Below are 14,159 nucleotides of genomic sequence, written 5' to 3'. Positions count from 1 at the left end.
AACAGGAGCAGCTAGGATTTCAATTCAAAGGGATTCTTAACCTAAAAATATCAACAAATACAACCCTGCTTTCAGTTTTTGTCGACATTTTTATGCAACCTATCTTTGCTTCCTGCCCACCGTGTTTTAAATCAATGCAATTTAACTAGACTTAACGCTGAATATTATTTTTTAATCTCATATGTTTGATTTGCATTCAGAACTGCCGAAAAGCTAAAAATTGTACATATTTTAAAGCGCGCTTTCGAGTCCCTGTCGTAAGTTTCGTTGTTCTTTTAGCCAACTTCCCTCAATCAAAAGTTATTTAAAATTTGAAAAAAAAAGTTGCAAAATTTCTTAAATAAAATAAAATAAGAATGTGTTCACTTCGGTTTAGGATTTCAGTTTCATATGCATAAATAAAATATTTGTATTCGGAAGAAAATTGCACAGTAATAAAAAAAAACATTCAATCAAATATAAACATTATAAAAACAATTATCTCAAACGCCTTGCATGTAATTTATTATTGCTGCACTGCTATTGTTGTAACTCTTGCTGTTGTTGGTGCTCTGGCTGCCGCGCTACCGCTATTGTGTGCATCCTTTTCTAATTCACGCCTCATTTATAATATTTGTATTATTTTAAATTATTATTATTTTATTAATAAATATGCAATCCAATTCTAACCACTCTCAATAATAGCGCGCATGCGCCAACGCCAACACCACCACACGACGCCGCTTGCCGCGTCCACGCCAACGACAATGCCAAAGTGCGCGCTCACGTTGCCGGCGCCGCCGCGCGCGTATTAGCCATCGTCACTTGCGCTGAAACATACGTCGCAGCGTGTTGCGCCAACACAGCGCCTGTCCCGCCGACGATGCTGCGGCTGAAGATGAGGGCGTTACTGCGCCGCCGGACACCGAACGCATAGTGCACTTATGCGACAACAACGGCAACGGTAGCGAAGTGGTTTTTTTTGCTGCCAACGGTTTGCGCAACGATGTACACCGTGCCACATCCAGTTCTGCCATTGCTGCTGCCGCCACCATGTCGCTGCCACCAATGGTGTTGGTTAAGGCCGTAGCATGTGAGGCGCAAGACGGCGATGGCGATGGAGATGGAGATAGGGAGAGTGACATCTGCGTGGATGTTGGTGTTAGCTGTACTGGCAACGGCAACGTCAATGGCGACGGTGACAATGACGCAGACGCAGACGTTGACGGCGGCGGCAATACCGCCTCTATTGTTGGTGTTATGGTTGGTGCTGGCGCAAACGTGCAACAGCAAATCATCGTATTTTATCTCAGCCACGGATGCTTCAGGCAATCCGCAGCCGTTGCACGCTTCGCACGATCGAACTCCAGCATTGGTACGAGAAAATCAGCAAACGCCTCCGCATCATCGCGCGGCCATTCGTACTTCTCCGAAAGCACATCGACCAATCCCCATGGCTTCAAGCCAGTGATGTTGCGCAATTCACCCTTGCGATTGAACGCTTGCGATGCGTACGCACCACGTAGGATAATGTTATGCGGTATCGGTCCCAGTAGTTCGATAATGTGTGCAATGTGATCCTCGTCACGTGAATAATTTTCGCCCGAATGTGGCTCGAACAGGTAATCGCCGGTGGCCAATTCAAAAGCCATGCATGCAGTACTCCAAATGTCAGCTGAGGTGTCATAGCCAGCGCCAAGTATAACCTCCAGCGAACGATACTGACGCGTTTGTATGTCCTCGGTGAAGTGCTTGTCAACCCAGCACGCGTTGCCAAGATCGGCGATTTTCACATCGAATTTGCACGTCTCCAGGGCGGGGTCTTGTCGCGGGATCGGCTTTACGGCCGGCGGCGATGCTAGTGAAGTCGCGTATATCGTCGGTTCTGATTTGGATTGTTGGGTTGTTGCTGTTGCTGTTGTCACGGTGCAATTGACAACTTTCTCATTATTATTGGAGTTTTGTTTTGCAGTTGTTGTCATGCTCGTATTAGACGCATTCGAATTATTATTGTTTTTAATATTGTTATTTTGCGTTTTACTTGCCTTTGTGTCGGCAGTTTTTGTCGCTGAAACTTTCTTATTTACTGATTGTCCTTTGAGGGTCGGTGAGGAGGAGCCTGAGTCATTTAGTTCGTCTTTGATGGTATGACTGTCACTGCTGGATGTCGATTTGTTATCATTTTGTTGTTGATGTTTATCTATCTCCTTTTGATGTTGTTGTTGTTGTGCTGGATTTTCTGTAAATGATAAATGGAACAATATTAATCAATATACATTATACTCAAAAATTAGTCTGTTCAACAAGCTAATAATTATTGCAATTTATCACAAATTATAAGGTTTTGGTGTTTGCGTTCGCAAAAAACTTTCAAAGTAGGGGAAATTGAGAGCACCACGTGACAGTTGACTTGGAAGGGAAGTTGCTAGTTCCTGCTGAGAAAATTAGAACCAAATAAAACAGCTGATCAAAGTCATCAGCAAATTATGAAATTAGTGAAATTTATTTTGATGATTTTTAAGTTTAAAATAACTCACTAGAACTGCAAATGTTTGGGAAGAAAGCAAATATGTAGGTACTCATTTAGTTACTTTGCTGAGCAAATTGCTTTAGGGAAACTTTTAATTTATACTCTTTTCATGTTTTCTATTTCATGCTTTTGTATGTGAACAAAATTTCGATCAGCTGTACTAACAACTTGCAGGTTTTTGGAAATAATTTCAAATTTGAGAGATAATCGTTCGTTATGCTCCTGCAAACTTCTGCTGGATATTTTTCACTGGAGCTCTAGTCGAACAGACTAAATATTTGTTTTTAAATTATACTTACTCTTATTTTTCTTCTTCTTTTTCTTCTTATCTCCACCAACACTGTTGGTAATAACTTGCTCTACTGCTGCCTTGACTGCTTTCTGCTTCTGCTGCTTTCGTGGAGAACTCGAATTTGAATTATTGCTAGTGCGTTCTTGCAGTTGCTCCTCTTCATCATCATCATCGGCGTCAGCATCTGCTGCGTTCTCCTCAGCGATAACATCCTGTTCAGCATATTCATCATCGCCTTCATCCTCGTCTTCCTGACCATCTTCTGGATCAGTTGCGTCGCCATTCATCATTTTACCACCCTTCAATCGCGAACGTTGCTCACCACGACCATCGCCAATACCATCATTGGACAATTCAGTTCCTTCGGCACCCTCGGCTGGCGCTTCGCCACCCGGTCCGCCACTGCTCTGTTCCAAGTAATCCCATTGTTTCTTAAACAACTCCAAACGTTTCTTTGCTTTCTTTTTTAGTTTCTTCTTCTTATTTTTACTCATTTTACCAGTAATTTGTGGTTCCCGATACTCCTTGGGAGCGCGGCTTACAAAAGACGGAAACATTTTATAATTCATCACATACAGCTCTGTGGCTTCGTTCGCCAACGAACGCACATATTGATCATCAACACAAAGTAGCACATTTTCCGGCTTGATGTCGGTATGTATGATCTTGCAGCAAGTGTGTAAGTAGTCCAAACCTTCGAGCACCTGACGTGTGATTGATTTCACATTATCAATGGGTATGCCGCGATAATTGGACTTGCGTATGAGTTTGAGTAGATTGTCGCCGAGCACCTCGAACACCATGCAAATGTGAGTGCCATTTACTCCAGTTATCTTGAAGTCGTCTAACAGCTGCACCGTTTTTTGGCGACGCGGATTGCTTGGTTCCGAATCACGCACCGATTTGAGTATCTTTATTTCGTCCTTAGCTGTCTCGGCGAAGTGATGTGCGGATTTTACAATTTTTATGGCCACATAACGCTTTTCCTGTAGATCCCAGCACAGCCAGACGGTGGAGAAGTGACCCCATCCCAATTTGCGTACAACGTGATAACGTCCTGGAAAACGAAAGAAATATTACTTTAATATAGAATGAACAGCTTCAACATTGAACTTATATAAGTAAACACTTTGTGGTTTATACATCGAAAAATTATAAATTTCGAGCCACTTTGAAATTTTATAAAAGAAACTAAATTCTACCCTGCCAGAAGTGGTATCGCAAGTCAGCGACGATCACCATATCGAAGCAAATATACACTGGCGCTCAAAACTGTATGAATAGTGTTTTGTTATTAATATTGACAGTATAGTTGTTCACACTTGCCTAATCGTATTTCCTGCAAACGAGTTATTCCTCAACATCAATTTTGGATAAATTAGTAGTTACTGATTTATCGAAGATTTCGTATTTCTCTAAATTACTGTTATATGGGATTAAGGCGTGGCTATTGAGCCTTATGAAAAAAAAATTAAGCAATTGCTTTTTCTTAAAATTTCAGACCTTCCACTTAAATTTATTTAAGTAAATCGCGTAATGTTCTGAAATTTTAAGAAAAAGCAATTGCTTAGTTTTTATTCATAACGCTCATTGTCCGTTTTTAAACATTTTTAGCCGTATGCGCTGGCGTGACGTTACAAAAAGCGGAAGTGGATTTTGACTTGGTTTACAAAACTCTGCGAATCGGACAAGACTATTTGTATACAAGTTTTTGTAGCAATATTTGAAATGGTTAATAGTAGTGATATTTGAAAAGTCGAATATACTTTTAATTTATGTCTATGTCTCAGAGCATAAATACGGTTTTCCAAAACACCTAACAGGAACATTTTTGGCACGCATGTTTCTGCTTACATAACTAGTGTGCGTATGTGATAAAAGCAGCCAAATTTCCTATAAATAAGTTAGATATTGGACTTCTATTTTTTTCTTCGCGGTAGACTTTCCGCTGGTAACGCCCAAATGCAGGGCTCTGAGTGGATAAAAAATTACTTGTTTTACTTTATTGCGTTATTTATTTAATTTTTCATGTGACACTTCTTGAAACAATTTTAGCAGCATTTCTTATTTTACTACTTTTATTTTGTCTTTAAAATGTATATTACATAAATTAACACAAATCTATTTAATTTCATCACTCAAAAAAAATATGCTAAATATGTATAACATCAAAGCTTTTGAATGCACCTAGCAAATAGACAAGATCATAAAAACCAACACAGTCTGGCAGTAAATTCATAACGTCGAATTTTTGTTGTCCGGGTAATCAATCATCAACCCCTATGGCAACCAGAATTACACTTATGCGACACTTTGATTCTAATTTGGATTATTTGTCTACTTTTCGCGCTATTTAACACATTATTGCACTTTTTCAACTATTTTGTATTTCTTTATTTATTTACAGTTCATTGCTTTGCCTACAGTACGAGCAGTTGTATGAATGTATGCGTAGCACTACGACGGACATTGAATCATTGCAACAATAACGTTGATTTAGACCTGCACATTTCAATGCCACTCGCAGACTAAAGCACAATGGGCGCATCGCAATCAGCTGCAGCCCACCCGCCGCCAAGGCAAAGACGGGCGACGTGGCATTCAAGTCAGATATTCTTTCGAGTAGCCGCAACGATTCTTTATTGACCCTACCACGGACGTAGAACCGACCACTTCACCGGACGTGCACGGAACACTGTAAGAAACCATACTCTCATCAACTTAACAGTGACTACATAAATTTAATTAAGCTGACAAATTGCGAACTTTACGGTTAGAGTAAGTACCAGTAAATGGAACGGGGCGGAGGATTCTGATGGCAGATATTCAAGTAATGGCAAGTGAAAGGAGTGGCTGCTAATAAACTTTAGTAATTCCGGCTTCATTATTTATTAAATGTTGTCATTTGCTACAATTTTAAAAACAAAACTTTTCTTGTACTTATGTACTTTATGTAGATACATACATATGTACATTTAAATAAATAATGACAAAAATCGATTCATAACATTATCGCAGGTAGACAGTGTATGAGTAAGGTGCAATTGCATCATTGCAGTTTCTAAAAAAATTTACTGGTAAGCTATAATTATAACAAAAGCAGTATGTAATGAAAAATGGTCAAACAATCAACTTGGTCATCCAAGGACGAAAAATTTCTCAACCTAATCCTAACTCCCAAAACTTGCTGATTCAGGTACTGAGGGTGGGCTCTCGTTTCGCTCAAAGAATAGCATAATCCCAGAAGATAATTTAGATAGGTCTTCTTAAGTGAAGCCATTGTAAAGGCGTTACCCAAGAGGCTAAAGAAAGATGTTCTTCGCAGCATGCCTTCTAGAAGGGCTTTTTCTATTAAGAATTTACTGGAATGTGTAAGTCGATATTATTTAATATTACAAACGAATTTGAATATGCATCTTTAGTTGCAACGAAACCTGTTTATTTTTATGAACCTTAACTTTGGGCCAAGTAAACTGATTTATATAATTCTTTTTACAAAGGAGAGGTGGCCCCATACTAATTTGGTTTATTGGTTGGTTGGTTTCTTCATTGGATCATGAAGAAGTTAACGGTATTCTTAAAATATTATATGAGAATAGACGTAGGTTTTGTTGTTTGCTTAAAAATTACTTGTCATATCTCAAAATCTGCAAGAGTAATAAGTTAAAATCAAGTGTTCGCTCACAGGCGTGTGCTCTGACAACCAAATTCGCTTTCATCTACTTCAGCAGTATATTGCAAATTCTTTTTTTTATATATAACTTAATATCTGCATATGCTTAATTTTTCAATTTTTTCATGACATAGTATATCAGGAAAAGCTCTATCACGAGGCTTCATAGAAGCGCAGGTACTATCCCAAATTAGAAAGTACATCAAAACCAAACTTTCCGAGACTCATGCATAATGCATATGAAAGTATCAGTTTTAACCGAGTGTCTGAAAACGGCCATTGTATTGCCCACCACGACTTCTTATTAATATCTTGAACTAAAAATATAACCATGAATTGAAGTGCTCAAATACACGAAAATTGCTGACATATACAAAATTGCAAGCGCGTATATTAATTATTAATATAACAATTACATGTAATTGTTTGAAATGGATCCATGCGACCAACATTGGTGCACCATTTGACAGGTGGTTACGGCAATTTGCAAACGAGACGGAAAGCCGCACGCACCACAAATTCATGCTTGCAAACATATGAATTTATACTAAAATAATGGTATGTACCCACAGTAGCGGACAATAGATAGGACACTTAGTTGTAGTTGCTTTAAATCAATGCAATCATTATAAAGAAAATTGTCGTAATAAAAATATTTGTTATAGTATCTAAGTAGCGTATCCAGCCACGATTGAGAGAATACAAAGGTTGCGCCGATGTCGGACCGCTATTCCACTCTTAACGAATTTGACAGAATCGTCGTTTGCATGACGTCACACTGGTGCATCTTGTTTACATTTTCCTTGCAACATTTTTTCTTCTTCTTCCATTCTTGCTCACGTTTTGGCATTTCTCTCTCGCAATTGCACCAGTGTGACGTCACACAAAAGTTATTCTCAAAAATCCTCTCTGATCGGCGCAATCTTGTATTCTATCATTCTTGGTAGCCAGCTACTTATATTATTTAACTGAGGTGAAACAGGGCTGCAAATAAAATGAGAAATTTAATAAATTAAAAATTCACTTAAGCTGATAAAGCCATATTGGATTTGCGATCTCAAAAATGGAATAAATGAAAAATTGTTGAAAAATAGTCTAAACATCGTAAAACAGGGATCAAAGAGGACTGGGGAAGATAAATATTTTTTCTACGAATCCACACATAAACTGTTCTGATCCCCTCCGATCGAAGAGTATTGATCCTACATGGGCAATTTCATATTTGAAGATGCCGAGTAAAATTTTTTCTATTAGCTCATTGTAGACTTTTTTCTTTTAGCACAATATGTTACATTTGAATTTTGCAGAATTGTGTTTATATCATTGGACTGGCCCGGAGCCACTTCTTTTAAGAAACGGAAAAAATAAAATAAATACATACATATGTACATATATGCATTTCCAGACCTGCTACGTTATTTCAAATTCATATACTTAAAATACAAATAAAAAATATAAAACACGTATTTTCATTTTGTATTTAAATACTTTTTACAAGAATATTTTTTTATTTATATTTTAAATACAATTCTAAGCAGTATTTATGAGTATCTTTCAAGCGAAGGTCTATGCCATTAGTCCGTGCGCAGAGATTAACCTACGTAGAAATTACTCTCTCATCATTTAAGGTCAAGTGCTCCTTATATGTATATGCCCTGAGCCCTAGCTTGCGATCGAACCTAGCACAATCAAGAATGAGCTCAGGAAGGATAGGAACAGGCTAAGAAATCAGCACTGGCGCAGCACTGCAGGTACAGGGCAATAATAAACCTCCCCAAAAAGAGGGTAAGGATAATAACAGGTTTTCTGACGGGTCACTGCAGATTAAGAAGTCACCGCGCAAGCTTGGGATCTGATCGAACGACGTAAATATGTCGTTTCTGCGATGTGACTGAGGAGACTCCTTTGCACCTGCTTCGCGAGGCGGTTGCCAGAAGACGGTAGAGGTAACTAGGCCAACTCTTGGCAAGTGAAGAGCAAATACAATCGCTAATTACCTGGAGATCTCCTCAAATTTTTGGGTTCTCTAGGATTAAATAAGGTAGTGTTAATTGTTGAGTGCACAATAGATCTCTTGGTCACAGTGCATACAGTGCAAATAAATTTTCTTTACTTCATAATCAATGAAAAAGTGAATTTTATAGGCAACATAGACGGTGCCTCTGCCTCGCGAGTCAACTGTGTACGTATGGCTCGCCTTTCGATTACACGCAGTTGAGTCATTCAGGGTCATACCAGAGTCATGTCGGTGTAACTAACACATATTTATTTTCACAAACACATCCAACCCGACTCGCGAGCCATACGCACCGTGTATGCCGCCTATTAGAGTTTTTTCTTTGCGGCCTTTTGCATTTCAAGTCGGTCCGATTTCAAATTATTTCAATTGTATTTGTATTTTAAAAATACGTATTTTGTATTTTGTATTTGTATTTGAAATACTTTTTGTATAAGGGATTTGTATTTTGTATATACTTATGTACCAAAAAAACGTATTATGAAATTTCACACCGTTAAAAAATAGTTGGTTGTGGTTGCAAGTCCTCTAAAAATTTAAATATAGTTGGACATTTAACTGGTTTCTGTCATATATAAATTTTTTTCAAAGCTTACGCAAAATTCACAAATATTAATCAAATTTAAAAAGGTTTTAATAAAATTTTTTTATCTAGAATTCTTAGAAAATAGTCTAATATGAAGCTTTATAGCATATTCATTTCGGTATATAAAGTGCAAGTTTCAAGTCACCACCATACTGCAAACACCATATCGATTCGTATTTCAATCTTTGTACAAAAATTATAAAAATTCCGTAAATTGGAAATTTCCAAACTTTTTAATCAGAATCTTAAGAAAAAAAATTATGGAATGCAGTTTCGTAGCCCGTGGATTTTTATTTTATTTTTTTTTTTTTGCTGGCGACACTGCCATTCATTGTATGGAAAAAGAGCGAAACACCTTCAACCAAAAAAAAATCTCAAAAACCGACGGGATTATTCACCAATTTGAAACTTGCACTTCATTATACGTAGGTATTCTACAATCATGTTTTTCGTATTATTACGCTTGGTGAATATATTCTACACTATGTCACAGGCCGAAGTTTTGCTCCAAATATAGATTTAATTCAGTCCATTTCCCAATACAAAAATGGATTCGGAGTTATGGTATTGACTGATGCGGTATTATCGAAATAACATCATGTCTTACGTAGGTATAGAAGCCAGACCAATCGAAAAGTAGCATCATGCAATGGCACTCGATTCCGGCGATGACCATAGGTATTTAGTATGTACTAAATACATCAAATTAAATAAAATGTCTATAAAATGTATAGAGCACTCATATAACAATGAGAATCAGTGTGTATAGGGAGCGCCACCCAAAACAAAAGTGGAGATTTCTTTGTTTTTCTGGTTAGAGTATACCAAGCTCGCTTTATTGATTGCTTTAACAATGTTCTGGTTGCCATCGATTTACAAAAAAAAAACAAAAAAAAAAAAAAAAAATAATGATAACAGCGACGTGGCTGGTGACAGGAATAATCTGAATGTGCGAACGCATGTTTTATTAACAGCCAACGCATAACATACATTTGGCACATTTGTTTTGTTGATAGCTCAGCTCAGTACAAGTACCAGTGTCCGAATAGTACCGAAGTACAACGCATCATGGGGGAATACATAGTACATACTATATATATTTATTTTACAACAAAAAAGTACATAGCGTTGCTAATGATAACGTATGTACATACAAATACATATGTACATACAAATATAATATTTGGGTTTTTTATAGGTTGTCATAAGGACCAAACTGGGATACATGAATATGTACTTTGTTTACTTTCTTTTACTTAAATACTCTATTTGAAAACTTTGCTATAATTTTTAAGAAGTTATTATAAGTATGAACATGTAAAAATTAAAAAATTATAAAAAAATTTAATATACATAAACTTACCTTGAAAGAGATCGCCAATATTTACAGGATGATAGCCACCTTTGCAGTAGTCTTCCTTTAGTTCTTGCTCTTCATTTTCACTATTTAATTCCGAGTCTTCGGAATCATTTGATGAGCTGCGTGGCGGGTACTGATATTGTTGCTGCATTTGATGCTGAGCATCGTCGTATTGCTGCTGTTGTAAATTCTGAAATTGTTGCTGCACTTGTAAACTACTCATACACTTTTGCTGTTGCTGGTGTTGTTGTGGCTGCACAAATTGCTGCTGATAGTTAGCAGGCTGCTTCTTGCCCAATCCGCCGCTACTTCCACCACTATTACCAGCATTATTCGCCGCACCCTTTATATGTGAAATGTCGTCCAAATTGTTGGCCGAGCCTGTAGCAGGTGTATTGACAGTCAATGAACCTGTGCCGCTAGTCGACGGAGCTCCGCTAAAAGATTTCGACATTTTCGGATTAATTTCGCATTCTGGCGAAAGTGGAGATGTAGGAGGAGCGCCACCTTGGTTGCTATTATTAGAATTTCCCGGTGTCTGGCCACCTCCAGCGCCGGTACCTCCTGCGACACCATTGGGTTTACCACGTTTCTTATTAGGCTTATGGCGTTTCTTCTTGGCCTGTATGGCCAAAACTCGCCTGTTGACGTCAGCTTTATTGTTCATCTCAATGGTCTTTGCGCTTACTGCTGCTACTTTTGCTGTTGTGACAGCTGTTGTTTTTGTTGCCCGTGTTGCAGTATTAGATGCTGAAATCGCGAATGACAGTGAGGTATTATTGGCCAGAGCCGTCCCAGCTGCTACAATCAGAATGTATTTTTCAGTATTCTAAAACTCAAATTGTTCTCGTTATACAAAAAAACGTTATCTTCAATCAGAATTTTAGAATTTCGCCTTCGGATACTGCTTATTTTTCCTAAAATTCAGCTGCACCACTTCCTAGGTCGCACTGTAGAAATTGTTGAAAGAGAAAAATTGGTAAGTTTTCGCTTCGTTATAAATTTGGCAAGGTTGCGCCGCTTTTCCTGGAAGTACGTCCAATGCCTAGTCGAAAATTACTTAAAAAATTTTCACTGTGACAATTTTTTCACGAATATCTTTGCTCAAAAATAAAACTTTCAAAATTTTAAGTGCATTCGAAAAGATTTTCTCCGTTCAAGTTTGTTCGTGGGATAAAAGAAATTAAACAAAACGCAGCCGAGCTAAATTTTATATAGAACTTCCAATTGGAACATATATACTTTCTCACTCTAGCATATGGAAATTTGCGAGACACTCGAGGTGCAATATAGTCTATTTCGGTTTTACAAACTCATAGCCTTCCGTTCGCGAATGTCGTCAAAGTAACGAAAATGTGTAAAACCTGCATTGCCAACTGTATTTACACATTTTTTTGCAATGTTTGGCACATCTCATTTTAATATTTAAATCAATCGTGTAATCCAGAAAACTACTTCAGTCTTTCAGCCACGCCACAAAACTCAATATTTAAAGAAAAACCTGCACTTACATTCCTAGGATATGCGATAAAGGAAAATACGATCAGAACTTTCTTCCATCGAAATTTTTTGCACTTTTGACAGAGAAGGTTCTCTGCTTCTGGCACAAGTTCAATAAAACATGTGGTTGGAATCGCTGGAAAGCAGAGTTGCAATTACATATGTACGTCACTGCATTAATATGGATCTTTGCTCGGCTTGGTAATGAAAAGTTTAAAGATGGCTTGGTTTCAAGTTTAACGAAAAAGGACGTTTCCTGTGCGTCCCAAGGCACAGTGCGTACCGTTATACTTGAAACAAATTAAAAATGGCACACATGGTTCCTGGGCGGAAAAAATTCAAAAAGATAAAAAGTTAAAACAAATTTTTTCATGTTTTGTCTACTTATCTATTTGCATGGGGCTCTGAAAAGACAAAGCCAATTTGATTTATTTTGGAACGAATTTCTGTCATCCCTTGTCAAGCTTGGATGTCACAAACCAGAGATCGAAAATAATCGGACATTTATTGCTGTGTCACAAATTGTCATTTATATCTTGTTATAAAAATAAATCACTCACAATAACTTTTATAACAAGTTCTTGACTTATCTGCATTGGTTAGACTTTTATTTGATTTATTCTTTTTTTACGTTTCGAATTGACATTATGTTTTATTTTTTATTTTAAATGCAACGGTACCCAACTATGTATGCTAAAAATACTAGAGCTCTATACAAATTTTGACAGTTTTTTTAGCAGCCGCTGTGGTGTAGTGGTAAGCAGTGCACGCTTCCACTCCGCAACGCCTGGGTTCAAGCCCTGGTCAAAGCAACATCGCAAAAAATTAGAAAAAAGGATTTTTCTTAACAGCGGTCGCCTCTCAGCAGGCAATGGCGAACCTCCGAGTGCATTTCTGCCATGAAAAATAGTCGGAGTCGTCGTAAAACTAAGCACTAATATATGAGTAAGTGCCAATATATTATTATTATAGTAAATTTGAGAAATTTACGAAGTTTACGAGGCTTTTACGAGTTTAAGGGAAGACCCCTAATGAGTGAGGTGCTTCGGTAGTTTGCTTCTAATTAGTATAGTTTGTTTATTGAAGGGAAGAAGATGGGCCGAAAATCAAGCGTTGAATTCCGCGGCATATTTGACTTGGATACACAGTATAAATAGTAATAAACCTTTTCGCAGTTTTTCACCAATTGGTCCCCGGGGAGTACTTTTGGGTTGTATGCACTTATACCATGTTCTGACCGACAACGAAAACACTTTGAAAGCGAGTTTTGGAATTATGGGCTGAAAGCTGTTCACACCGGTTGTTAGAGTTTTCGTTGACATTTCTGACATCCTCTGATTACAGTTTTGCTACACAAAATGAAAACCAAAATGCTTTTCCCTCATTTTCTTTTCATTAGCAACCTCTTACTTTCATTCTTATTTTACTATTGCCAGCCAATTAACAATAAATCCGAAATTGCGTATTAAAGATGGTAAAAGACTTCCACTTCGATAAACATGGTAAACGCCTTTATTGACGCAGAGCGGAAACTAGGCCTTTCCGCCTGCTGAACATAAAGATAGACTGGAGACTAGGCCTCGCCAGCTATCCAACCCGAGGTTGTAATGTACGTATAATTAATGAATTAATTGTACAATAAATTAATATGTATAAATGTATAAAGTATGTATTTGAAAATAAGTAAAATTTAGTAAAGAAAATAAGAAAAATGTTAATGTATAGTATTAGTAGAAGAGCAATCAATTAAATTAAATAAGTTAATAATGTAATTGACAAGATTTTTTATAGGTCTTAAAGACTGTCAATAAATAAATAAAAAATAAATAATCGAAAAAACACTAGTGAAGACACCGATTGGAATGAGTGGAACGTGAGTTTTCAAGTAGTTTTCAGCGAAAACTGGTTTTCGTTTGACAGATTTTACATGGACGAAAACACAAGTCGAAACCCAGTTTTAGCAACGAAAACATGTTTTCGATGTCGGTCAGAACATGGTATTACTGTAGGGAGTTTCGCCTCGTGATTAGAAAAAGGTTTTTTCGAGGATAAAATATATATAAATATGTGTAAGTACATAATTAACGCTTGTGGTTCTATAAACTGGAAACACGTCGTATTTTTATTAAAAAGCGTGAATTATGTGAATTTATCAAGGAAAACTCTAAATTTCCGAATATTTTTAAGCCTTTGTTCCAAAAAAAAAACTAAGTTTGTTTAGT

At 37.2% G+C, this 14,159-nt stretch overlaps 1 protein-coding gene across 1 annotated transcript; it reads right to left on the bottom strand.

The window, feature by feature from the left end:
- Positions 1-124: 124 nt before the first annotated feature.
- Positions 125-12,136, bottom strand: SRPK (SR splicing factor protein kinase). Its single transcript, XM_017617508.1, has 4 exons — positions 11,949-12,136; positions 10,441-11,482; positions 2,809-3,858; positions 125-2,218 (listed from the first exon to the last, which is right to left on the bottom strand). The coding sequence occupies exons 2-4, from the start codon at positions 11,102-11,104 to the stop codon at positions 1,284-1,286; spliced, it is 2,649 nt and encodes an 882-aa protein (XP_017472997.1). The 5' UTR covers positions 11,105-11,482; positions 11,949-12,136; the 3' UTR covers positions 125-1,283.
- Positions 12,137-14,159: the final 2,023 nt, after the last annotated feature.

The sequence above is a fragment of the Rhagoletis zephyria genome, unplaced genomic scaffold (assembly GCF_001687245.7).
Source record: "Rhagoletis zephyria isolate East Lansing unplaced genomic scaffold, Rhagoletis_zephyria_1.1 Rzeph_scaffold_00029, whole genome shotgun sequence".
In the NCBI taxonomy this organism is placed as follows: domain Eukaryota; kingdom Metazoa; phylum Arthropoda; class Insecta; order Diptera; family Tephritidae; genus Rhagoletis; species Rhagoletis zephyria.
The sequence above is the reverse complement of the archived record's forward strand: the minus strand, read 5'-3'. Positions and strand labels throughout refer to the sequence as shown.

Coding starts and splice junctions, on each gene's coding strand:
- SRPK (XM_017617508.1), bottom strand. CDS start 11,104: ATGAACAATAAAGCTGACGTCAACAGGCGAGTTTTGGCCATACAGGCC. Junction 3,859..10,440: donor TATTGGCGATCTCTTTCAAG/GTAAGTTTATGT, acceptor TTCGTTTTCCAG/GACGTTATCACGTTGTACGC. Junction 2,219..2,808: donor AAAGAAGAAGAAAAATAAGA/GTAAGTATAATT, acceptor TATCATTTACAG/AAAATCCAGCACAACAACAA.